At 48.3% G+C, this 27,111-nt stretch overlaps 4 protein-coding genes across 4 annotated transcripts; 2 read left to right on the top strand and 2 right to left on the bottom strand.

Annotated features, from left to right (window-relative positions):
- Nucleotides 1-1,115: 1,115 nt before the first annotated feature.
- On the top strand, nucleotides 1,116-2,309 carry EI90DRAFT_3155957 (uncharacterized protein; the record flags this gene model as incomplete). Its single annotated transcript, XM_039066029.1, has 2 exons — nucleotides 1,116-1,158; nucleotides 1,222-2,309. Exon 2 carries the CDS (start codon nucleotides 1,224-1,226, stop codon nucleotides 2,307-2,309), a length of 1,086 nt encoding a protein of 361 aa, XP_038914133.1. The 5' UTR covers nucleotides 1,116-1,158; nucleotides 1,222-1,223.
- Nucleotides 2,310-7,199: 4,890 nt separating this feature from the next.
- On the top strand, nucleotides 7,200-7,650 carry EI90DRAFT_2819648 (uncharacterized protein; the record flags this gene model as incomplete). Its single annotated transcript, XM_039053564.1, has 2 exons — nucleotides 7,200-7,526; nucleotides 7,579-7,650. Coding segments are annotated over 2 exons (399 nt in total), but the record flags the coding sequence as incomplete, so codon positions are not given.
- Nucleotides 7,651-10,218: 2,568 nt separating this feature from the next.
- Nucleotides 10,219-10,998, bottom strand: EI90DRAFT_3017874 (uncharacterized protein; the record flags this gene model as incomplete). The annotated part of the gene is made up of 1 exon (XM_039057155.1): nucleotides 10,219-10,998. The coding sequence occupies one exon, from the start codon at nucleotides 10,996-10,998 to the stop codon at nucleotides 10,219-10,221; it is 780 nt and encodes a 259-aa protein (XP_038914131.1).
- Nucleotides 10,999-13,132: 2,134 nt separating this feature from the next.
- Nucleotides 13,133-13,689, bottom strand: EI90DRAFT_3126422 (uncharacterized protein; the record flags this gene model as incomplete). Its single annotated transcript, XM_039063917.1, has 2 exons — nucleotides 13,133-13,198; nucleotides 13,252-13,689. 2 exons carry the CDS (start codon nucleotides 13,687-13,689, stop codon nucleotides 13,133-13,135), a joined length of 504 nt encoding a protein of 167 aa, XP_038914130.1.
- Nucleotides 13,690-27,111: the final 13,422 nt, after the last annotated feature.

Raw genomic sequence — 27,111 nt, 5'->3', positions numbered from 1 at the left:
TACTTGTCTGTCTCAGCTCGGACCCTACAGTTGTCCATAATGAATATACTGCCTTCCACAGCTAGTAAAGCCTTATATGGACTTCGGATAAAAACGTTGTCCGTTTCCCTAGCTACGGAGTCGCAGCGAACACCCGAGCGCCCAAAATCTGAGAGCGATCAAGAGTTGACCGCACAGCAGCACACAGCCCTTAATCATCCTTGGATCAGAGTTTCGGGGAATGGCACGGTGGTCGATGGGCGGCAGGAAAGGTTCGGACCCAACTGTCATGCAAGGACAGAACCGCGTGCTGTTAGTCCATTCCTGGAGGGGTTTTAGGCGCAGTAGACGGAAAATGGAAATGATCATGAGCTAGGAAACGCGCCACTGCTTGTTTTTTTTTTCTTGGCCGTCCGGTAGTCAGTCAGTGTGACGTAATGCACTAGGATGGCGTGCGCATACCTTGTACCAATTGGAAGCGGCTGCACGCGCGCTTACGCATGGGCTTAATGTGGAGATCGGTTTGAAAAAACTGGAACGGCCCTTCTTGGGGTATAAAGGAGTTGTCTATGCAGTGACATTACGGACACGAAGCCACAAACTCCCATCTATATATGACCGAAATTTGAATCTCGGGACAGGCTTTCAGATCCGGTTACGTCTCCCTCTGGCTCCATCAGGGTGGTTTAGGATTGGAGTGAGGTCACAAAGAGGCAAAGCGACAGTTCCAACGTCAAGAGTTCGATGCAGGCACGGAAAATGGGCTGCGTAGTATGCATGACGGTGACGACGACAGAGCTAATGTAGGTGCTCGGGTAAGTGAAATGGGGAGATGTTCTCCGAAACGGAGGCTGGGAAATCCCGCGGTTAAACCGAGACTGGGAACGAAATCGGAAGGGCGTGTGTGTGTGTGTGAGTTTTGGATATTTAACGTGCACGTGTAGGCTGCTCGAATAAGGCGCCAAGGTAGCCTCTCTTTAACGGGAAGAGAGGCTGGTTTCACTTGATGGGTTGCTGAATGTCGGGTCTACTGAATTGCAAGAAAAGGGTTTACCCAAGGTTTTTCCGAGATGATGACATGAAGGAATTGCGTAACTCGAGGAGGGTTGTTTGTTTGTATTCACCTTTTGCCTCAGCGCATATCTGATACATCACGACAAAAATCTCTAAAATCTCCATGTAAAGATTATTTTCTAAATCGCCAAATACTTACACTAATAATCCAATCCTACCACAACATAGCCATGCAAAATGAGAATGCAACACCCGGTAGCTTACCACAGCGGGGCCGACCACCTTCCACTGAGCGCAAAGTGTCAGCCTCGACTCATCCACATGTCACCATTGAGCCGCTCTCACCGTCCAAGAGGGTCAGAGTGAATGACCACCGATCATTGGATCCAACAATGCCCTCGATGAATTCTGGAACTTTCGGACTCGGCTTTGGAACTCAACAGTCACCACCCCCAGCGGCATTCCCTACCCAAACCTCGGGCTCCTACACATGGTACCCTAAGTCTCCTTGGTCTACGATGTTGCCCAGTTCAGCTTCAGCACCTAACCTCATGTCCGACTATGGTGATCGGCCTATAACTATGTGTGAGGTCTGCGGAAGCTCGAGGGTCAGTCGCTCAACCCGAGCCGAACAACATAGAAAGCAGCACCTAGCTAGAAAAGTGGAGGTTGTCTTTGAAGTCTTGCGCGCTCAGCAGCTCACAATTGGGGACTGCTTGATGACCATCGTGGACCAGGATGAGCTGCTCAAGAAGGACATGAGCCCTTCCACAAGGACCGAGATAATGTGCTTCCTGCAAGGCCAGAGGAAGTCAAACCGACCGTTAGATTTTGTACGCGCGATTACCAAACACCCAATGGCTCGCTATGGAAGAAAGGACAGGCCAACGCATAGTGTACCTTCATATGGAATCCCAGTGAAGTTCCCCCAGTCCGAGGAGAATGTGAATGTGCCATGTGTCAGGAAGTCGCGAGTATTTACCGATAGCTCATTTGAGGCACTCCAGAAGTATTTTGTTGAGCAAGTTATCGAGTGTGTTCAGTGGGAGACCGGACAGCTACAAAGGGAGCCGTCATTACGCAACCTGGACAATGAGAAGCAAGGCTTCTCATGGGAGACCATAAACGAGTTCTCTGTGGAGGAGACACAGCGGGTGATGATGACAAGAGCGCCAGTCATTTGGACAATATTAACAACAATTGCTGTTGGCGATGAGAGGGCGATGTCGCTGAAGGGACATGCAGCAAGCGGGAAGAGAGATGGGAAAGGTTCAAATCATGTCCGAGATCCGTGCCTTGTGAGTTCGATTTCATGATGACAAAATAAAATAATGGATCCACGCACATTTGTTATTTTCCTAGGGTTGTACCATTGCACTATGTATGATGTTGAGCTTTGGGAATCAGCGAATCAATCGCATTCAATCGATTCTCGGCATGTTGATGTTTGCGACATCAGCAAAAAATTGTTATCCTCCTGAGTGCTCCGGAGTATGGGGAGCACTGGGAGAATCAGGAGGAGATTGGCTGGTCCAGGAACAGCTCATTTCCTCTGGAGTTGGCCAGGTACTCCAGGGCACTCCCAGGAGGGCATGGAGCATTGCTTTGTGCACAAACATGTCCAGTAAATACAATTTAAATGCTTCAAAGTCTATAGGGGTGAGAAGCTTCTGGGAGCTCCTGAAGCATTTGAAAATCAAAAGGAAAAAAGAGGGAAGATTCCCATGAATACCTCCTACCACAAGGCTAACACAACAAGACACTGCTTAACATTTAGATCAAGCACTATACTATATATCAAGGACACTGAGACTCACCAATACACAATCAAAATTTATGGCCTGATATATGATTAATCTGGCAACTTAATCACTTTTGGGCTTGCAGAATATGGAGGAGGGGAAATGGGGGGAAATGAAGGGGGAAATGAGGGGGAAATGAGGGGGGAAATGAGGGGGAGAATGAGGGGAGAATGAGGGGGGAATATAGAGGGAAATGAGGAAAATTTGAAAAATAGGGACTTCTAAAAAGTTGAAAAAAAAAATAATTAGGGAAAAAATCAAAAGAATTCAGGAACTGTAGTGCCTTTGAAGTGCTTTCTGTCATATCCATCCCCGGCCATCGACTTCCAGTCCCTCCGATCCCTCCGGTCTAACTCCGCTCCTCCCTCACTAACCTCGGAGCTCCCATATTCCGCAATCCTCTCGGTACCCCTCGATGGTCACCACCCCCTCATTTCAATTTATTACCTACACCTCCCTAAGTACGGAGCCCCGAAGACTTCCGGACAGCTCCGACGTCCGCTAGCGCACTCCCGCCTCCGCTGGGCAATACACTCGCCTGCCCTGCAGAGCCCACCTTCGGGCCTATCCCTCCTTTCCGTTTCTGGGTTGTCGCCTGCCTTTCCGCTAACCCCGCGACCCGACTCGTCGGTAATATTCAGTTGGCTAATGTTTAAACCCTGTTAGCTCCGCTCCATTCGGCTCCGCCAATTGCGGACCCGTCTTTGCTGTAACCATATATATATCCCACTTGTACATAGGTTACACCCCAGTAGTAAAATCAACTAGAGTTACCCCCCCTTCAGTTCTGATTGCCAGTCAGTAAGTTAGGGCACAGACGTGTCACTAGGCACAGCGCTCTTGGCAGAAGTCACTGAGGCCAAAGCCCTCCGCTATGGAGACACTCCCTCGTCTCGAATCTGGTCTCTGACACTTTCAGGATATATAATTATTTGCGAAATTGAGGAAGAAATGATGGAGAAAAATGGAAAATACTTTCGGAGACCCGAGAAATAATGAGAACTGAATTGATGGGAAAGTCTGAAAATTGAATAGGAAAGTGAGGGGAAGCCTTGTAGCATTGTTATTTTCTGCTGTTCTAATTTTTCCTGATTCTTCTTGGTCTCACTCCCAGCCGCTCCTGGATACTCCTGGATACTCCTGGAAGGGTCCAGGAGCAGCTAATGGAAAATACTTTCAGAGACCCGAGAAATAATGAGAACTGAATTGATGGGAAAGTCTGAAAATTGAATAGGGAAGCCTTGTAACATTGTTATTTTCTGCTGTTCTGATTTTTCCCGATTCTTCTTGGTCTCATTCTCAGCTGCTCCTCAATACTCCTGAAAGCTCCTGAAAGCTCCTGGGAGGGTCCAGGAGCAGCTGGGAGTGAGACCAAGAACAATCAGGAAAAATCAGAACAGCAGAAAATAACAATGCTACAAGGCTTCCCCTCACTTTCCTATTCAATTTTCAGACTTTCCCATCAATTCAGTTCTCATTATTTCTCGGGTCTCCGAAAGTATTTTCCATTTTTCTCCATCATTTCTTCCTCAATTTCGCAAATAATTATATGTCCTGAAAGCACTTTAAAGGCACTATAATTCCTGAATTTTTTTTTTGATTTTTTCCCAAAATTCTTTTTTTTCAACTTTTTAAAGACCAAAATTTTCCTCCCACTGCTCCTGGCACATTGCATACTCCTCACCACTCCCAGCTGCTCCTGAACCCCCTCCCAGGAGAACACTATTGGCTCCAGGAGTGCCCAATCTGCTGTTTTGTCTCCCACATGCTCCAGCCACTCTTGATGCTCTGGAGCATAACGGACTTTTGCTGATGGACGAACACCAACCAAACAACAATTTCAATTTTGAGTCGAATTGGTCTCATTGTTGCACACAGTACGACTCACAATCGACTTCACATGGCAGCTGAGGGTGCATCGGCAAATCTAAAAGCACTAGGGCACCAACTGGTGGAAAACAAAGTTTCAGTTCATCTGGTCTACAACAATCTCAATCAGTACCGTTGTTTATGGCGCCCATCACTCGACAGTTGCACATCACTAGAAAGTGGGACCACTGCAATGCTCATTATCCAGCATGATGTGGCAGAGGGGGCCTTTGACGGGATTGAATATGAACGACAGCGAGCCTCAGTCCGAAGGGAACGGATCACTTACGAGAAGATCTGGGGTGACATCCAATTTGACCATCTAGCCGCAATTGGAGCCACCAATATCCTTCGGATCCTTCTTGAATATCTTCCTGGCCTCGAACGACATCGTGGTGCTGTTCAACATTTGTATAGCCATCATTTTGCAAAGCATCCTGTTGTCAGGGCACATCTTCGGGTCGTTAGCATAAGTAGCACAGTGCCACATGGCCCGTATCCCCATCAGGTTCTTCTTCTTTTCCGCTTCTGATCTTCTATTTGATCTGGTCACACGGTATCGGTTATGATGCCGTGTGATCTTCTATCATCTTTGATCCGCTTCTACTGGTTATTAGTTAGTTGGCTAGTTACCATCTCTACCGTGTACATATATATCCTTTGCTGGTGTGGGCATGTCCCCCAGCTTTGCTATCAACTTGGTTTTGGGGGCATCCTTTGTTGTGAGCACGCACGACCCTGACACCTGTCAAGATTCAGAAGACTGAGTATTACCCAATGGAGACCAGTTCTTATGATGAAGCGCAAAATATTGGGAATTGAGAAGTTCTAAAAGACCTCTTGGTGTGCCAACTTGGAGTCAAGCCAGAGGAGTTGGATGGCCGGATGATTTCCATATCTGGTGATTGCTCAACCCCTGCAAAGCTCCGTTCCCTCAAGCGACATACATCTTGTGGACTTTCCTGGTTTACTTCTCAGAGATTTGCACTTGTATTGACGGAATTATGGCACATGAGCAGACTCGTACCCAGTCGTTTTCGCTCCGTGGACGCATGCAGAGCACTGCAATGTGGAAATGTAACTAAGTAACTTTTGTATTCAATGTAAAGTCACGTTCTGCTTTCAATACAAAGAGTCACATGCTATGGGGATAAACTCAAGTCCGATCACCTACTCCGAAAATTTGCGTGCGACACTTCGCTCTAACGACTGGTACACATTGGCAGTGGCAGTACACTTAGGCATTTGCTGAATTTGCCACCCGATCCCTCTTGAGCCCACTTACATTGCCTTCCAAGCTTGCACTCTCAGATTTCCTCATGCCTTCCTCAGAGAGGCACACACACTCAGTCTGGCCACCCCCAGTTGATTTCATCATAGCTAAGAGTGAGCGGGAATGGAAGAAGCGAGCATGCCACTTCCAGGCTGAAATTGTGCATTTTTTGCTTTGGAAGCCTAAAAAGGACTTGGTTTCTACTGCCGCTACAGGAAGTGGAAAAACATATATTTTCTTCCTCCCCTCCTTGTTCAAAGAAGAAAAAGGTGGTGTCACTTTTGGAATTGTGCCTCTAAAAAAACTTGGTGACCAGCACAGAGATAGTGCACAACAATTGGGATTGACTGCCATATCGCTTGAAGCACAGACAATTAATAAGGAAGTTGTCAAGGTATGTAACAGTGAAGACACATACTTTTTTGATCATAACTCATTTCGCCAAATAGGAGATTGAAAGCTTGGCATATAATTTCGTTTTTCTTGGGCCTGACTTGCTTCGAGGGGCACTCTTGAAGCCGCTGTGGAGGAACAAAATTTTTGTTAGCAATATAAATCGCATTATTGTGGATGAGGTGCACTGTGTGGCCCAGTGGTCATCTTTCCAAGCGGCATACAAAGAGCTAACATGGCTCTATGCATACCTCCATCACCGATGCCAGTGGTACCTGACATGTTATGGAAATGGGAAATTTCCCAATTTAGACTCTTATGGGCCCTGCACACACCCAAATCACATGATATGTAAATAATTAGAGTTTATCCAATTATTAACCACCTAAACTACCACTTGTGAAAACATCTGTTAAACCATATGTTAAAATATCTGTAAAATCGCATGAGCTCAACCTCTACCCCCTTCCCTCTTCCTGCACCTCGAATGGACGAAAATGGGCGCCTCCGGCCCCATTTTTGTAACATTGATGTTATGGAAATGGGAATTTCCCATTTTAGACTCTTATGGGTTCTGTATCATGTGATTTATATAGTAATATAGTTTAACGAATCAATAATCAACCAAAAACCCGCTGTGCTAACATCTGTTACACCACATGTCAAACCATCTGTGAAACCACCTGTAAACCATTATGTCCAACCCCCTTCCCTATTCCTGCGCCAGAATGGACGAAAATGGGCACTTCCGGCCCCATTTTTGTAACATGACATCCGCAACGTTGGATGCCAAGACATGTTCTCAAGTACTTGGGCAGGTTGGCATGGCTCCATGGATAAGCCCAAGTGGTGGCAATGGGACCACATGGCTGCGTCGATCTAATGAACGGCCAAATCTCCATTATTGTGTGCAGGAAATGGAGTATAGTAAGAGTTCTTACTATGACCTTGCTTTCCTCATTCCACTTCACCTGGAAGAGTCACACCCGATGCCAGAATCGTTTGTTGTATACTGTAATTCTCGTGATGAGGCCAAACGCAGTGCAGAATTCCTACGATCACGAGTCTGTAAAGCACTCTGCCACAAAATCATTTGGATCCATTCTGGAATGTCTGATAAGCACAAGCTGAAAGTGGTGGAGGACTTTAGGGATGGGAAGCTTATCGGCATCACCAGCACGGAATCACTTGGATTGGTTTGACCTCAGGGTTTAATGCATTGTACAAATTCTAATGCCATCCCCATAGGGCCACGATCTGCACAATGTCACACGATTAGTTCAATACTGCCCACCTGATAATCTAAATACCCTGACTCAGTGGTTCAGTCGTGTGGCAAGGAATCCAGACATCCATGCAATCGTCATTCTCCTTGCCCCAAAAAGTTATTTCGAGAAGAACCGTTGACGACAGGATGAAAGGGCCCAGAAGGCTGCAGAGTCTCGCAAGCGTAAAGCCGATGCACAAGTGCAGGAAGCTCAAGCACCCAAAAGAATCTGTGGTCCAAGCTTGGAAGAGAACATGGCATTAATGGACCACAAATTTGATGAAGTTCATCAAGAAAACGATTTGGACTTAGCTGACAAACTCCTCCAACTGCATGATCTAATTGATCCTGCCCAACTACCCCGACCAGATGTTTGGCCATCCAGTGACTTCGATGCTCCAGACAATGCCGAGTTTGATAATGCCGAGGTTGATGAAGAACAGATACAGGAAACAAATCAAGGTGCAATACCAGAACATAACACAGAGGTTGGAAGTCCGGACACGGATGGTGAATGAAGCCGCATTGACACAGATGTCACTGGGATGGTGACCGAAGATGGCCTGGCTGTTGGAACTGGCAAGTGGAATAAGGATGCATATGCTTGTCAGCAAGCTTCCTATTGACAAGATGAACGAATTTCATGCAGTCGATACTACACCCAACTCCTTAGCCACTGTTGGTGAATCAAACGCCACAAAGGGTCAAGCGAACTTTAAGAAGCGCAAGACAAATCAAACAAGAGGGATAAATAGTATGAATGTAGACCCAGGGATAGATGCATTTGTGAATGTGGATTACCTCCCCTCCAGCGACGTTCGCCATGGTTGTTGACGTAAGGTGTTGAGCGCCCATTTCGGGAATGACCGTAATGGTATGAGATTCGCCAATTCACAATAGTCAGATTTTCACACCCCTGTCAACAGCAAAAATTCCGCCATGTTGCAAGCGTTGCAACATCAGTGAACCCCCCACTTGTTGTGATCTCCACAATCCAGAAGTCACTGCAGGGATGTTTCAGGCTGAACTGGAGGGGCCTCTGCCCAAATTTCATTTCCAATATGTGAAAAGCAAGTATGAGCAAGATTTGGCCAAGTCCAAGGCACTCATTAACTCCCTTTGTGCGTGGAGCTCCATTGAGTTCTCACAGCGGTACCCAGGGTGACAGGATGATCTGCTCATCGGTGACTGGGTCATTCTCCCAGACAAGATCATCAACGATATTGTCTACTTGGCACACAAAAACAAACTCGCAACACAAGAAGAATTTGTGAAGTTGTTGATTGGCACGACGCCAAGCACTATGCCCCAGCACTTCTCTCATTAATTCATGCTGTATTCCCCCCCCCCTCCCACGCCACCACACTCTCTGATTCATTGTCCAACCCGACCCTTACCACTGCTGATCAGTTGGAACCGGTCACAAGCAGTGATCCTCAGCCATCCAGGCGAGTGCGCAAGCAAATTACTTGCTCCAACTGCCAAGGACATGGCCATAATAGTGCGTCCCCATTGCGTCAATTGCTTGCATACAAGGTACTAAACAATAGAATCTGCTAACTTTCAGCACGATCTTGTGGGCTCGGCCAGTGTGGTCACTGTGGGGAAAAGGGACATGTTAGTAAGTCACCGTGTTTAACTTTGCTTATGTCTAGTTGGACTGATTTCCTACTGCATCCAGAAATCCATTGTCCATCATTATCGAAGAATAAGGAGAATCAATCGAGTAGTACAACAGCAACATCACCAGCGACCCGACAATGGCCATGATTAGGTGGCTAAGTCTGGTGAGTCAATTTCATATGATCCCATCTCTTGATCATCCGCATCTTCCATCGATCCCCACACTGATTTCCTTGCATACTTGGCAAGACCTTTCTGATAATGATCCATCACAATCACCCCTGCTTTCCTTCCCTTCACCTTTCTATGTGGCCGAGTATTCCACAATCCATCACTCATAGCCTCTAACCTAGATCGCATGTCTGGGTCAGTGTGGCGCATGGTCTTATCGGGTACACAGTAATCATCCTCAATTTCCTCAATGCATGATCGATATGCTTGAATGATTGATGACTGACTGATTATATATTGGATTGTTTTTCCAGGTCCGGACCCTGCATACACGACCTAGAAGACGCTTACTCCTTTCATCAACTAGATAGATTGGTATTAGTATTTCGCACCTTTGTATATAAATTCATTAATGTCAGGGATCGCTCGTCAGTCCGAGTCGAATATTGCCCGAAAACCTAGTCGTAGACAAAGCTGAGGTTCCAACCCTCAGCGGCACATAGAGCTATATACACGAGTGACATCAATCAATCGGAAGAGATAGGATCAAAGGAACTAAACAATGATCCGATAGAAAACGAAGTGAATAGAGATGAAGGAACACTCGGATCAGGGGGCAGAGTCGGATCAGGAGAAGGTGAGGGATTTACGATATATGAGGGCCGATGCGGCTACATGCGGTGATATAGTCTTACGCGATATCGATAGGGTAACAGAGAACCGCTTACGCTATGTCCCCTGACAATTAATTCCACCAGCCAATCTATCAGTCGGAACCCACCCTTCCTTCCGGATGGATTACACAACCAGCATTTTAGGACGGCTGCTCACAACGCCTCAGGATACTGCTTCACTCTAGCAAGGAATTTTGCAAGGTACGAAGCATACTTATGCTTCCCACAGCTCAACAGGATTGGAATCCACACGGCAAGGACGTCAAGAATGATATCAACCATGCCATAGTTGATTGCATGAACGAGGATGCGGTAATACATTGCATCACAGTTAAATAATACTTGGTTATTTCGTACTTGGTCTTGTTCCATATCATGACGATGACGTTCATGTAAGTGGCTGGCCTGAAACTGTTTGGAGGCAATGCTCTGAGCGTGATGTTTGATATCATCCAGGGTTGGGTTGGACTTGAGGAATCCCGCAATGTCCCCACCCATGTCTTCCTTCCATGCATTGAGTATTGCAACACGGAGAATATAGTCGATCCCATCGTTCATCATGCGGAAGGGGGGGACTTTCTGATTCAGCTTGGCAGTGTTATTTGGAAAAAGGGTCATAAGATATTTGTAAAGCCCATTTGGGTCATTACGCATTCCCGGTGTTGAACCATGGATCCGGTTAATCGCATCAACACACGCCATTCGTATGTGAAACAGTCCAGGTATTGGCAAGAGAAAGCCTAGCCGCTCATACCAATCCTCCTCGATTCTCCTTGAGCGCATTATAGTCTCGATCTTCTCTATAACACCAAGATCTCCATGCACAAGAACAACGTAGTTCTCAAAAATCGCGTCCTTGATTATCCTGCTCTGTTCCAGCAGGGATGCGATGGCTTCAATGTTGCCATCTATTGTTGAGGCTTTAGCATACATCGCTTCAGCAGTTGTGTATGATGTTTTTTCGGGGTGAAGCTGGAACTCATATGGTGGTTCCCCAAGTCCTGATCGTAGTTCAGGCAGGTATTCCTCAATGAATGTCGACACGATATGCCATTGACAATGTTAAAGAAATGGGTTGAGGGTAACCCACATCTTTCCGTCCTTATAGACGACTTAGAATTGTCCACCTCATGTATGTAGGGCGGTTTAGTCGTGCAATTAGAATTATCCGATGGCCGTGGAGCTTTTGACAGAAAGCTGAGACCTCGTGGTGAACGGGAGCCTGCTACGACGGATACTTGGCGCTCGTTACGTGAGCATACCGTGCGCGGGTGTATAGGATCACAGGTTGAGAGAACATCCTGAACGAGACTAGTCGAGGACATAGGGCTAGCGGGTACTTGGCGCTCGAGGGAGCGTACCGGTAGCGAGTGAGATAGCGACTCCTTGAGGGAGCTTCCTGAGAATCGATTGACGGGTACTTGGCACCCAATTGGGTGTACCGGCAACGAGTGATGTTCCAGCTCCTTGAGGGAGCTGCCAGAGGCTGGGTTGACGGATACTTGGCGCCCAGTTGGGCGTACCGGCAACAAGGTATGAGACCGTTCATCTGGCAGACGGTCTGTATATGTGTCAATGGATACTTGGCGCTTGTAAGAGCGTACCGGTGACAGAGGAGTTAGTCGTTCGTAGGTCGAACGACATGTGGTGGGTTCGATGGCTACTTGGCACTCGCGAGAGCGTACCGGCGACGAAGGGAGTGGGCTTGTATCAAATACCCATACGTCCATAGAGTTAACCAGATGCTCACCGTAAGGTGAGACAGACGCGGGCCCAGTACCTGGGCGAACGACATGAGTCGCAGCAAAAGGTGATCACGCATACCTGAGTTGAGTCACGCACGAACTCGATGATCCGTGGCTAGAGTCGTCAACCTTGGCAGGGATGACCCATATAGACGATGACCGAGACATACACAATCTTACACAGACGATACAGTGTTGGCACAAGGAGGTTTACAGTTGTTGCACAGCAGAGGGTGGTGTGTTATTCGTTAGGTTCCGTCTTTTCAGCTCTTGCCGTACATAAACGTGACGCTAACTATTGAATAAGAAATGATCGCAAGAAATCTCGTGAAATAGAATAAATATTCCGGCCAGCACCAAAACCCGATAAGGGAAAGCTTAGCACGGAGTGAACGTGTAGAAAGGGGGGTAGCGGGGAGAAGGTAACAAAGAGAAGGGAAGATATGGAGAAGGAGGACCCGCCATGGTGGATGTTCAGTTGACACGGTCGCGAGAGACTCCATTCCTGTAACAGACAATGTTCCTTCAGTCGCTGGCCTGCAGACATTTTGGGGAAAATATCCTCATATGTCGTTGTTACAAAAATGGGGCCGGAAGCACCCATTTTTGTCCATTCTGGTGCAGGAATAGGGAAGGGGGTTGGACATAATGGTTTACAGGTGGTTTCACAGATGGTTTGACATGTGGTGTAACAGATGTTAGCACAGCGGGTTTTTGGTTAATTATTGATTCGATAAACTTAATTACTATACAAATCATGTGATACAGAACCCATAAGAGTCTAAAATGGGAAATTCCCATTTCCATAACAGTCATACCTTGGAATGGATTAATTCCTAGTTCATTGTTAGGGCTCCGCTCCCACAAGTATTTTGCATACTCAAGATCTATGGGTAGTACACCATTGTGCATGTTGAGGAACAGTCCGGTAGTGATACTTCATCACGAAAATCGGACTGGCGCTCCCACATGGTCCAGATGCTCCCAGGTGCTCTGGAGCCTCCGGAGTGCTCTGGACCAGGGGACCTTGCTCTAGTTGCCTGTCCGATTTTTGTGATGTTTCGAACGTCTTCTCGTTGAGATCAGTCGGCTGCCCCACACCAAACTTGAAGTCACAGTTGTTGTATGCAATATTGACCACCCTTGTTGCCCCAAGGGTTTTATTGGTTTGTTTCTGGTTGTTGATAAGTGACTCACGTAAGTTCTCGATGGAAGTGGGCAAAACAGCAATCCCAATGTGTGCAGCCCACTGTCAGACGGACCTGGATGCGTTGGATGCTGCAAGGTAAAATGCATGCTTGGTCTGTAACACATTACATTTGTCATTGGAGCTGTGGATCAAGATGGAAAGGATGATGGTGGTCTTCTGTTAAGGGTAAGTCCTTGGCCTTAGGGAAATTGCTATAGTACTCACCACATCAAATAAATGACTATTTCTTACCGCAGTATTGCAGCGCTTGTGGTCATTGTCCCCAAATTGCTCCTCAAGTTCTCCCCCTACTTCAGTTGTCACCATGGCATCCCTGGTAATTCCATATTTTCTCTGTCTGCGCTGTTTTCCATCGGTGTTTAGTAGCTGATGTATGGCTTTCCATAAGATCGGTGCCTTCTGTTGGAAAGTAACCTTCAGCATGCTGATCCGGCTGGCCTCAAGCTGTTCTGCTCGCATCCTAGAGATGCTCATATGAAGCCCAGCAGCCTTATCTGAAAGGTCTTGCATTTCTTTCTCATACATCGACTGTACAATATCTAGAATCCATTCCTTGAGATCGGGATGTTGTCCTAGATCATTCTTAAGGTTCCGTCGGTAGTCGCTGTAGTGTGTTGAGGCACAAATTGTGATAAGCAAAGTAGAGAGTGAGATTCCCTCCCTACTCATGAAACTCAAGACCTTTTCAGTGCTGTTTAGGGCGCTAGTCATGGAGATTGAGGCTAAGTGGGCTCAAGAGGGATCGGGCAGCAAATTCGGCAAATGCCTAAGTGTACTGCCACTGCCAATGTGTACCAGTCGTTAGAGCGAAGTGTCGCGCGCAAATTTTCGGAGTAGGTGATCGGACTTGAGTTTATCCCCGTAGCATGTGACTCTTTGTATTGAAAGCAGAACGTGACTTTACATTGAATTCAAAAGTTACTTAGTTACATTTCCACATTGCAGTGCGCTGTGTGCGTCCATGGAGCGAAAACGACTGGGTACGAGTCTGGCACATGAGGTGGGCTTTCATCAAAGGCATCTTCCAGCTTCACTGGGCTCCAAGCACCATGAAGGGTGACTCCAGTTTGCACGTCGCTGTGGAAAAACTCAGACACAAACTCAACTCCAGTGACCCGGAGTTTTATCCAGCTGAAAGGCTTGTAGAAACTGTCCTTGCAACAATGACTCTTCATTATGCAAGGTATGATCCAGCTATTGTCAATCACTCTGACGTGTCAACCCCTTTTCTTTCTACAGAGCCGTCCTTCGTCAGAAAGAATCATCCCTCTTCATTTCCAACCTCAATCGCCCACCACACCTAATAGAAGAGCTTAATCTCCATTTGTCCCCTGGCCACTTTCTCCAGACTTGTACCTTTGATGAGCTACATGATGTGGCCCAAACCATTTTTGCAATGTTCACATCGACACAATCCACTTACATGGCACTTCATCAGGACACACAACATTCCATCCAATATTTCCAATGACACATTGATCCTGCACGCGATTCCCTCTACCCAATACCACAGGAGCCGAATGCTGTGGTGAGCTTGAGCCCTGACGACTCAGATGACAGCAGCGATGCTGATCATAATGGTGAGGATGGAGTATCATCTTTACCAGCTGGTCAGAGTCAACATCGCAGCAAGGACCACAAGAATCTGGATTGCTTTGATGATAGTGCCCCCCTAGATTCCCCAAACACAAACACGGGTGGTGATGTCCTCCTGTTCAACAACATACTTCTCTACCAGGACATGCTACTATACTGGGAATTTAGATCAAGTATAAAAGATAGTGACATTGGTCGAACTTTTGAGGTCATTAAGGTGCGTTGCATTGACCTTTCCTCATCTTTTCTATCCTTGATATATAATTAACAGTGGCTTCATGTCTGGTTCTTTGGGGCTGGTGCGACAAATTATGGTGAAGAGTTACTGCACCAAGCCCTCGATTTATGGTTTCATTTCACCGAAAAGATGAAGGATGCGGTTTTCAACAACTATGTCATTAGTCCATTGGGCGGGGGCGAGGGTTACGAACAAGATTTACTTCAAGAACACAACAACTTCTGGCTTAAGCGGGTCTTCAATGGTCGCCTGGCAAAATTCGATTCCAGTTTTCTACGTGAGGCTGTTGCACTGAACATTGTGCCACTGAAAGAACTTTGGCAGACAATCTTGCAAAAATTTGGCCTCAGCAACATATATTCTGGGTGCTCGAAGGCTGATATCCAGACAGACATCAACTACCTTGGCCACTCCTATCTTACACAGCAACACCATATTTACCAACCTGGCTGAGTCCAGTCGTTTTTGGCAATGGATGGTATCGAGCGAGGAACTGCAAAGCTCGAAGAGGGAGCATTGCAAAAGTTTCTACATAAGCACTTTTATCAAAAATGATTGTAAATATACAGAATCTATTTGATGATATTTCACTGTTTTGCATCTAGACTATACCTTGCACGCTCAGTGAGTTTGATCATGCATGGCCCTGTCACCATTTCCACCATTGATATATCTCAACTCGCATAGACTTGCGGTGTTTCTCCCTCTGTTCCTTTGCCTTTTCCCCCCTGCCATTCTGCAGCACCACCTTTCCCTGCTGCTTTCTTGGCCTTGTTTGTCAACTCACACCTCTGGTTTTGTGCTGCATACTGGTCATTCAACTTCTGGATAAGATCCCACAGTGTCTCCCGCTGGGACAGTGTCATGCGTGAGACTGTATTCATGCCTGCCAAGTAATTGGACAGCTTCGGCTCCATTGTGAAGGAATGTAGCTGTTCAGTCAGTTTTTTGACCTCCCCGTTACTCATGATATGACCCGGGGTAAAATTTTGTTGCAGTGATTCAGGATGCATGAACCAAGCACTGTGTTGCCAGGCAGTAAGCCGGGCCAGTGCGTTGGCTTTCTGTTCTTTGGAGAGCTCTTGAAAATTTTTCGGATGGTCTTTTGGTAGAGGCAGCATTGTCACTTTTGAGTTGGTTTTCCTGCATGCGCTTTCGGTGATGTAACTTTTCACCAGACCCTCATCACAATAGAGAGTATCGGGCTGACATGTTTCACAGCAGATAGCTGGCTTGCTGAATGCATCACCAAAATATGCACAGAAGACAGATCTTTGGCAGCCATCAGGAGGTGGATTAAAGAATGTGACGAGGCCTGGTGCAACCTTGGCCTGGTACTCCCGACGTGTGGCAACTTGTGTTTGTGTTAGAGGCTTCCGTTTTACTGATCCGCCAACATAAGTCCCATCCTTGGTCGATCCATCACACATCTCTGCTGTAATCTTCAGATCATCAGGCCCATAAACAACAAACATCCCACCACTACCATCCTGACTCGCCTGACCTGCCCACTGTGTCATCTCCTCGAAAGACTTTGGCAAGTCTACACACACCACATGCTGAACAGGTAGATTGAGTTCCACATTGGCACAAATGGTTGCAACAATATAATGGATTGTTCCAGCCACCAGCTGCAACCGTATCTTGCTGCGATCCTCCTTGTGTTCAGCATGGAATGGCCAGACGAGATCAGGTATGTCAATCTCCTCTGGTGCGACTTTGTGTAGTTCACGTATTAGCCATTCGCTGAATGTTGTTGTTTTCTCCACCATGTTAATGGCGAATATTGTTGGCATGAGATCGGATGGTGACTCGAGTTTTTGTGGGATAGCCCATGTGAAATCAGGAAATTTGAGTCCCTCGACAGAATGGTAACATATACAGGCACAATATTTAAGGTCAGCCTGATCTACTGGAAGTCTGACATCATTGAAGCTCATCCCATGGAAACCCAGTGTGAACTGAATTTCCAACTGAGCCTTCTGATTCACGGAACCAGACATGGCCAAGAATGGGACATTGGATCCAATGTGTGAGCGTACTTCTGCCAAAACTCTATATTTTGGTCGAAATTTATCCCAGTCCTTCACTAGGTGAACCTCATCTATTGCACAGAACCCTAATGTTTTCCGAAACTTGGGCATGTGAAGGAGTTTGGCAGCCATGCTTTCGGTAAGCATTTCAGGACTCATTCCTATCACATCCCACTGAAGATTCTGCACCTCATCCCACAGGTTTCGTTGATTTAATGCAAAGGCCTCAGCAATGGTCTCCGCGTTGATTGCCAAAAATCGAATATTCTTACTCCTTGCATTTGTCTCCTGGACTGGAATTTAGATGGTTTGTTCATGACTGCCCTGTAGATGTCATCCTTACCTGATCCGCCATCAATTCTACAGTGGGATAGACGATGATGGCAATGTGTGGCCTTTTCAATATCCGTCATGCAATCACCGGAACCATAGTCAACATCGATTTCCCGCTCCCTGTGCATGATGTGAGAAACACGTCCTTGTTCTGGCACAAGTGTATTGCATTTTCTATCGGCCATGGATGTGGCTCCACATGAAACCGGTTATGAAAAATTGCAGTCATCCATGGGATAGTCTCTGGTGTATATTCCTCCAATATTTTGCCAAGTTGCTCAATTGCATGTTTATACTGTGAATTTGGTTTGTCCCACAGTGTCTCATAGAAAATCGGTGGAGCAGTGTCAGGGCAATAGCCCCGAACCCCGAGTCATATGTAAATTAGATACATATAGTCACGTGGGTAAGCGGGAACCTCCGGGTAACTGCTTACACACCACCGTAAAATACACATACTTGTATCACTTATGGCTTTGTGTGCTGAGCTACCCAAAGACCTCACAAGCAGCCATTGAGCAGAATCTGTCAGTGCGTCAGGCAAAAGTTCAGGTGATTCAATCCAAAAGAGGCCAAAGGCACTTGCCGAATATATTGCTTAGTCATCTACTCACATAACCATGCTTATGTAACTGGACCCTTTTACAACAATTCAGTAGACCCTCAATTCAGTAACCCATCAAGTGAAATAAGACTAGCGCCAAGGGCACGGATCAAAAGATCTGACATTATGTACAAAGAGAGGAAGTAAAGCATATGGTTGCGTGGGTTCAGAATCTAGGTATTCCTACACCATTTCCGGAGGGGAGTGTACTTTCTATGTGTGTTACGGATGCTGGCTCCTCAAATTGTTGGCCAGATGTCAAAGCGTGCCTCTTGATGCTTTGGAGTATCGCGGTGAACAGGATAGTTGAAACGGCTCCTGAGAATGTTGGCCAGATGAACGCCTTTGTGCCTCTTGGTCTTTTGGAGAACCATGCTTCAGGAACAAGGGGAGCTAAAACCGTTATGCACCCACATGGGAGCCACCTGTTTTAGAAACCACCCAAGTTCGCAATTGGTGAAGAGGGAAAGAAAAGGCTGCCTGAGGATTCTGGTCGCTGTGAGCATGATGGTAGGAAAGTGGAAGATGGTGGAAAAAAGGTGGCACAGGAAGGTGAAAAAGGCCAATGCAGGATAACACAACATGTAAGTGCCATCCACACCATTATCCATCACAGCAAAGGAGAACCTCTTAGACCCAAAACCAGCTACCACATTGGGTGCCAGACCATGGCAAGGTTGTTGCAGTTATAGCACAGCCCATTCCATCTTTGGTCTATCCTCAAGCAGTCGAGGTCCATGGGCTGCAGTCCTCCTCCTGCTGCAGGGTGTGCTGCAGGGGGCAGCGGTGCAGCGGTGGCTGGGGGGCGTAGCAGTGGAGGAGCTGGGCATGCTTGCAGGAAGGTAGTAGGGAGCGGGGATCTCACCGGTGGGAGTTGGGGTCTGACTGGGGGCAAGCAGGGCTGTGTTGCCTGGAAGTGCTGCCACTGGTTGTTGAGGAGGGTGGCCTCACATTTCCACTCAGCCCAGGTAGTTGGCATGGGGCAGAGGTGGTAGATGCTCTCTCAGAGCCGGGAGTTGATCGCCTGTTCAAGGCGGTCTACTAGCCCTATGTCTCCTAGCCACAAGGCAGGGCCGAGGATCTCGAACTCTTGGATGACCTTGTCCACAGAGTTGGTGCCTTGTCGCAAGGTGGCCAGCTTCTGCCTGGCCATGGCTTCGCGGTTCGGGTCTTGAAACATGGCATCAAGTTCTGTGTTGAACTCGTCCATGGTAAGCCCAGGGGAGCCCGTTGTCAGCAGTGTGATGGTACGCTGCATCGCCCATGCTCCTGCAGTCCCTCCCTTCATGTAAGACAGGACAAAGAGGATCTGGGAGAGGGTGTCAGGAAACTCTGCCACCCGAACATGGAAGTAGATACCGCATTCAGCCTTGAAGCGGTCAAGGTCTTCGGTTGCTCCAGAGAAGGGGGTGGGGGGGGGGGCAACTTTGGGCAGTTTGGGTCTGGGGGTGTGGGCGCTGGTGCAGGCACTGGCACCAGTGCAGGCGCAGCTGGGGGTTGGTTCTGGACTTGGCTCTCTACGATGGCCTGGAGCTCTTGGAATCGGGACAGCAGCTCGTCATACTGCTCTTCGGTCACCATAGTGGGGGAGATGGGGGAGGCAGGGGAAATGAGGTTAAAGCCTTCTTCTGCTGTCAGGGACAGTGTTAGACACTGGTCCGGGGTCGGCACCGAGGGTCGCCGTTGCGGGCCACTATAGGCCGCAATGGCCATGATGCTGTGAACAAGGCCCGGGGGTAGGGCATTTGGCCTCAGCAACTCTAAAGGGAGTGCTGTGCCCCCTAGCTGTCTCTTGGCCCTCATTTCAGACTCACTGGGGTTGCCTTGTTGGGGTCAGGACTTAGGGGTCGTGGTCACATCGATATTAGAGCTAAGGTACAATAAAGTATCATACAGGATATATATAGGAGGAAGAAATGAATGGAAGCGGACCCGGGCCGGAGGCCGAAGGGTCCGGAAGCAAACAAGAAGAAGGAGCGGGGTTGGCCGCATAGCGGCCGGCAATGACCGAGGGTCAAAACAAACAATAACAGATAAATAAAGGAAAGAGCGTAGGGCCACGATAGCGGCGATGGTATCGTAGCGGTGCTGGACTCGGAGTTGGGCCGGAGTCAGGCGGGGGGATGATAGCGGCTCTGTAGGGGCCAAGTGGGCAGGGTAGGGGAGTCGCGCTGGGCACGGTGCCGGAGGCGGACTCAGGGCAGGAAGGTTGGTGCAGCTGTGGGGGAGTCAGCCAGGTGCAGGGGAGCCTAGGGGCAAGCAGGGGAGTGAGCAGGGAGTCCTCAGGGAGGATAGGGCTGAGGTCGGGGCTCGCGCTCACGCTCGCGTAGCAGGAATGGGCTCGGGCAGCATCGGGACAGGCCGGGAACGGGCCAGAATGCATGGCCGTGACAGACAGCTCCGAAAGCGGTGAGGTCCCAGCATGAGGGACTCAAGGGGACAGGTGTCGGCTATGCATAGTGGCGGTCCCGTCATGGGGCGAGCATCCCCGACTACTTAGTCTGAAGTGGGAAGTTGAGAAGAAGGCTGCTTCTTCTGTTCCCACCCCAGGCGCTATTATATACATGCGGTCAGGGTCACATGGAGGAAGCCATGTCATCTCCGCACACAGCCGCACCTCCCCAGGTGTCTCTGCAGGAGATCCCGGAGGTGGCCGCTCAGTAGGCGGGAGTGTGCATGGCATGTGCAGTGATCAGGGGAGCGGGGTTAGGTATGTAGTGGTACATGGAGAAAAGGGAAATCAACTGTAGAATAGAAATAGAGAGAAAGGGGGAAAATGAGAAAGGAGAGATGGGGAGTGATAGCGGGGGAAGCGGAGTAGGGCAGTACGGTGCGGGGTGGGGTGCAGGGTCAGGCGGGTGTGCCCTGACAGGTACTCACTCACTAACTCAACCCATTGCTCATAAATGATTTCCAGGTGCTCCCTACAACCGGGTCCAGAGGACAGGACTAGGTGCATGAGCCTGAGGAACTCAGGTCAGCAAGGAGCCAATGTTGAACGAGGCAGAAGTAGGCACACGAGCCTGAGGAGCTCGGGTCAGAACACTGGCAACAAACAGGGCAGAAGTAGGCATGCAAGCCTGAGGAGCTCAATCCAGAGAGGAGATTGTTCATTGATTGTGAGGTCTTTGGGTAGCTCAGCACACAAGGCTGTAAGTGATACAAGTATGTGTATTTTACGGTGGTGTGTAAGCAGTTACCCGGAGGTTCCCACTTACCCACGTGACTAATTACATGTGGCTCGGGGTTCGGGGCTATTGCCCTGACATTCTCCCCCCTTGCATTGCATTTGCGACGCATACAAGGTTGATAGTGAATAAAACAAAGTTTTAATAATTGATTTACATTGAGTTTGGAATTATCAATGAGTGTTTTGTTGTCACCACTTTAAAGTGGGCGGTTTTGTACATGTCGGTGAAGGAGAGAGAGAGGGTTTAAGGAATAAGTGAGTGTGGGCTGTTACTTTGAAGTGAACGGCAATACATGGGTATTGCAGGGAGAAAAGTAGTTGTCAGGGCCCGGCCTCGGACTTGGAGGCTCCCTGACCTCAACCCCCATCTGGCCTGTCCTCACACTATGCGGGGCATGAGATGAGAAGAAGGGTAAAGGTCTCATCTCCCCGCATGGTTGCTATATAAAGGAATGGGTCACATGCCCACAACTATACAGCTCCTAGAGTTGTGTAGTGTGACCCGGAGGGAACATCCAGGTGGCAGTGCCCAGTAAGCGTGGGAACATTCTGGGCGAGCTGCTCGCTCAGAAAGTTCCCACGCTATCCTGTGTGCATGCATGTACACAACACACAAAGGCAACAACAAGGCAACAGTCAAAGAATAAAAGGGGGTAAAGTAGGTGGGGAGTCCGGGGCACCCTAAGGCAGGGTGCTGAACCCTGACAGTAGTGGAGTTTGTTGAAGATGAATTTTGACCCAAAGGTTGTATGTCTTTGGTGTTCCTCACTTGTTCCATGAGGGTTCGTGTGTAAGTGGTGTTTACACACAAGCGGTGGTGGATGTGGGTCTTTTGGCGGAGTGGAGATTTCCGCAATTGTTACTTGCGGTTCCTCGCATACAGTATTGTGTGCGGGGCCTCGAGTTGGGGGAAGGTGTTTTCACGGGCGCCTCGATGGCATATTACCGTGTCACTTTCCCTTTTCTCAAGGGTGGAGTCATTGCCCCGGAGGAGGGTTTTCCTCCGGGTTGTTCATCTGGACATCCAATTGCTGTGTCGGATGCAATGACATAGCCTGGGCTACATTGTCAGGCTGTGGGCTCGACAAAGTGGGTGCTCCCTGGGTGGGAGCAGGTTGTTGTGTTCCTGAGCTACTTGGCTCAGGTGTGGAGTATGGTAGGTCTACTGTTCTTCCTGTGGGGAAGGGTGGTCGTTGGGCTGGTTGTCCAGCACGGAGACTTGTGTCTCTTTCCTGGTATTTGGAAGCTTTCGCTTCCCGTTCTGCAGTTCTTGCAGCACGTTCCTCAGGAGTCCTGAGTGGTTTGAACTGTGTCAGGACAATAGCCCTGAACCCTGAGTCACATGTAAATTAGATACACATAGTCACGTGGGCAAGCGGGAACCTCCGGGTAACCGCTTACACACCACCGTAAAATACACTATCTTGTATCACTTACGGCCTTGTGTGCTGAGCCACCCTAAGACCTCACAAACTGGGACTTTAGATAGGCGGCTTTGCCTAGACTTTCCCAGGAGATTTTTCCTTTATTCTCCGGGGAATTATACTCCTCTGCGAGTCTTGCAATACTCGGGAGTCCCAAGAAGTATTTCTCGGTTTCCTTCGCTTTTTCGCGAAGGGTTCTGTGTACCTTGCCGCTTTTGAAGGCGGCTTCAGCCTGTTCATACCAGTGTATGAATTCTTTCCCACTCATGCTTGTCCACCAAGCATATGCAGCGTCATGCGCCGCTTCTGACCCCGCTATTCTCCTCATGGGGAAGTTGGGGTTGATTGTTATGTCGACTGGAGCTTCGACTTTGCCGAACTCGTTGAGTTCAGCGGTCTCGTATAGCATGTGGACACTTCCCTGCAGGGTAGCTTGCCCATAGGGTGCTGAGGTACTCAGCGGCCCGCCGCCTCTGGCAGTGGTCCCCGTTTTAGGGTCTGCCATTGGTTGCCTACCGCTCTCCCTCTTCCCCTCAACATGGGTTTGCCCTTCTGAGCACGGGCCCTTATGCAACCTGGACAGGGTCGCCTGCCCATGGGGTGGCGGGATAGTCGGTGCCCCACCCCTTGATGTGCTAGTCCCCATGTGGGGTCGTGCCTCATGAGGCCCGGAACTGTATCCCCTCCCCCTGACCTGGGAGGCCCCCGTCATGATGGGTTTGGCAGCAAGGTCTGCCAGTGCACATGCCTCTCTGAGCTCGCATTTCAGTAATTCGATCTCCCTTTTTTGGAGATCGACTTCTCTCTCTGTGTCTTTCAGAGAGTCAAAGATGCCCTCAGCATCTCTTTGTGCTCTGTTGTATTCACACCTCCAGTGGGTGCAATGGTCGCAGGCGTCTTCTGACGCCCTTGAGTTATCAGACCGTGCCCGTTTGGATGGTCTGGACGAGGAGCTGCTGTTGCTCCCTCGTCTCCCTCCTACAAGGGACTTCATCTCTTTCAGCTCCTCATGGAGCTGACCTGTCTGAGCAGCTACCGCTGACGCGATGGCTGATTCCCAGTCTGCATTTGGCTGGGGTGTTGTTGGACCTGGGCCAAATTGGCCAATCCAGGGGTTGATCTGGCCAGGGAAGTTCCCTGGGGAGTATGCCTGGGGCTGCAGCAGCAAATGCTGCCCCTGGAATGGTGCTTGTTGCGCCATCGGTGCAGTTTGCACCACGTATGGTTGGAAGCCCCTCTGAGGAGGCTGGGGGTATGCGGATGGTTGTTGGTTCGCAGCACTCATTTGTGCTGTGTGTGTCATGTAGTCCATGGCACTTATCTGTGCCTGGTGTTGTTGTTGTTCCGGGGAGCCTTGCTCCCCAGGTTGTCGTATTTCGATATCCGGTGGCTTGTTTGGATCGAACCGAGGGTTGCCTCCCCCAGAGAACGACATTTCATCGTTATGTTTCTCATGGTGGTGGGAGGGGTTTTCGTTCTTGCATGCATGGGATTCGCTGCAGTTGTGTGTTCTTTTGCATGTGAGCTTGTGGTTCACGTGGTCTAGGCGAGTTACTCGCCTGGCCCATGTGATTTCTAGTACATGGTGTGGCTGTCCGGGCGAGTTACTTGCCCAGAACTTTCCCACACTCTTGGCTGTGGGCCATCGTCCCTCGGCTTTACTTTCTCTGCCTCCATTTTTGGGGGTGTAGTGATGCCGAGAGTTCCCTGTCTTCTTTGATAGGGAGTTTTTCTGGTTCCCTTATGTTTTGTAAGGTGAGGTACTCGTCCAGGTGGACGAGGTCGCTGCAATTTCCTAGGGGTTCCCATGTGGTGTCCCCTAGTTCCCATTTGACCTTAAACCAGAGTTCGTTGTGAACCCACGCGTGGTTTAGGATTTTGCGAACTACTGCTTTGCGATCAGGGTCTTCCCCAAAATCGTAGAATGTGTTTACTTCCCTATTTGGGAAGATTTCCTGGTCATTCGGCTCGTGAGGTACAAGCCGGGATACGTGGAATCTTGGGTGGATTCCATGTTGTTCAAGTTGTGGTGGCAACTTGAGGACGTAGTTTGATGTCTCTGGAAATGTTTCCAGAATTTCGTAAGGCCCTATGTATAAGGGCTTTAGTTTTCCTGCCCTTCCTTTGGGTAGGTTCAGCTTATCCGTGGATAAGTATGCAAGCTCGCCTTTTCTCAAAGGCAGGTCCAGGCATCTTTTCTTATTCGCCTGGATTGTTTGAGCAGCACGATTGTGTATTATCGTGTCATGTGCTGCCATGAGGTTTTCCTTCGCTTTTTGGGCAAAGTCATTTACTCCTGGGTAGTCCGAGAGTGGTGCTGTTAGGCACATCTTTGGCATATGGCCGTAGATTAATTCAAACGGGGCAAATCCTGTCGATGTGTTCGAGCTTGCATTGATCACGAATTCCACCATCGACAGTTTCGCTGCCCAGTTGCGTTGATCTGGTCTAACCATCGCGTGTAGTATTTGTACTACTTTTTGTATCATTCTTTCTGCTTGGCCGTCGCCTTGCAGGTGGAATGCAGTTGTGAATTTCAACTGCACACCAAGTATTTGGTGTAATTCATGCCAAAATTTTGACGTGAATTTCGAGTCTCGATCTGATATGATCGAGTGTGGTAGACCGTGGAGTCTTACAACTTCACGAAGAAATACGAATGCTAGTTCTAGTGCGTTCATTGTTGTTTTTATTGGAATTAGGTGGACGTTGGACATCAACCTACAAATGATTACCCAGAGGTAATCATATCCCAAGCTTGTTGGGAATGGACCTGTGAAGTCCATAGCTATTGACGACCATGGTGTCTCTGGGGTCGGGAGTGGGTGAAGCAGTCCGGGATTTCTCCTGGTGCTTTTCTTTGTTGTTTGACAAGTTCCGCAAGACCTGCAGAACTTGTGGGTATCCTTCCTCATCAACTTCCACCAGAAGTGTTGATGGAGGGTTTCCACTGTTTTCTTGGATCCTAGGTGTCCAAGTGTTTTGTGGATGTTTTCGAGGATTATTCCTTGAATGGACTTCCTTTCGTAGTTCCCTTTTGGGACTACTATTTGGGTCATTCCTCCTTCTCCAAGTCGGGTTATCAGCCCATCTTTTATGGAGAAGTTTTTGAAATTCCCCGGGTTCTCTAGGATTTCCTGGTGGATCTGGCTTTTCGAGTATCCAGATTTTATTGCCTCAATGAGGTCTTTCTCTTCGAATTGTTTTTGAAGGTTCTCTTCTAGAATTATGATTTCTTCCAGATTTTGGGCACTCCCCCCTAGAGTTTCCTCTAGGTTATCGCTCCCCCTAGAGCTTCCTCTAGGGTATTTCTTGCGCATATTGCTGTGAGTCTCTTTCTCTCTGAGTTTTTACTCAGGGTACTGCTTAGTAGCAGTTCTTCATATTCCTCGATTCTGTTGGGGATAATATCTTCTGCATTTTTGTCCAGATGGATGTCCACCGACACATAGTCGTCGAAATGCAGATCCTCGTCCATTGACGAGTCGTAGTATCGTGAGAGTGCATCTGCCACTTTGTTCTTGTGGCCTTCCATGTATTTTATTTCGCAATTGAAGCTTGCAAAAAAGGCTTGCCATCTCAGGTGTCTACCTGAGTTGTGGTTTTTCACTTTGAAATATTCCAAAGCTTTGTGGTCCGTGATTACTGTGAATTCACGGCCTCCCATGAGATTGTCTTGCCATCTCATGAGTGCTTCGAGGACACCCAGTGCCTTGAGCTCATAGGCGAAGTACCTACGTTGTGTGTTGGTGAACTTTTTGGACATGAATGCGGCTGGGCGGCAAGTCTGCCACTTTTTGCCTTGTCCAATTAATGCACCCATGCCCGCTGGGCATGCATCTGTTATGACCCAGACATGGAGTTTGGTCCTCTCTTCTTCTGAGAGGCTTTCCGGTGGATTCCACTGGATGGGCTTCAGGATCAGAGCCCTGCATGCTAGACGTTTAATCTTGTCGAAGCATTTCTGGTGGAGTGGTGTCCACCTGAATGTCTGCTTGTTTGAGCAGATTGTTTGCAGTGGTCCTGTGTAACCACTGATGTTTGGCATGAATATCGATAGATATGTATTCTACCATTCCCAGGAATCTTAGGACTCCTGTGTGGTCTACTGGCTCTTGCCAGTTGCGGATTTTTTCCATTTTATCCGCTTGAGCGTGGATTCCCTGTTCGTCCACACGGCTTCCTAGAACATCTAGGATTGGGGCAAATGGCTGGAATTTTTTCCAGCTTATGTAGAATTTCGCCCCCTTTAGGCGAGTGAACAACCACAATAATGCTTTATTGTGGTTTTCCACCGAGCTTGTGCTGGTGAATATATCGTCGAACCAGACATGTAGGTGTCTGCCTACTTCTCCTCATAGTTCCCAGGTCAGTGCACGCTGGAAGGTGCAGGGAGCGTTGCAGTCTCCTTGCTGCATCGTGTTCGAGTTGTATGTCCCATGGGGCGTAGAGAATGTCATCCTATGGACATCGTCTGGATCTACACGTATTTGTTTATACGTGTCCGACATATTGATTTTGGATCGGTATGTTGCTCTGGCGACTGATTCTTGGATCAGTCGCATGTCTGGCATTGGTGTGACGTCGAGGATTGTGTTTGAGTTACAATTCCTTGCGTTGTAGGAGAAATAATGGCCACACTATGGAAACCCATTATGGAAATATGCCAGATA

The sequence above is a fragment of the Cantharellus anzutake genome, assembly GCF_015039405.1.
Source record: "Cantharellus anzutake strain C23 chromosome Unknown EI90scaffold_37, whole genome shotgun sequence".
Taxonomy (NCBI): domain Eukaryota; kingdom Fungi; phylum Basidiomycota; class Agaricomycetes; order Cantharellales; family Hydnaceae; genus Cantharellus; species Cantharellus anzutake.
This window is presented reverse-complemented; position numbering and strand designations above follow the sequence as displayed.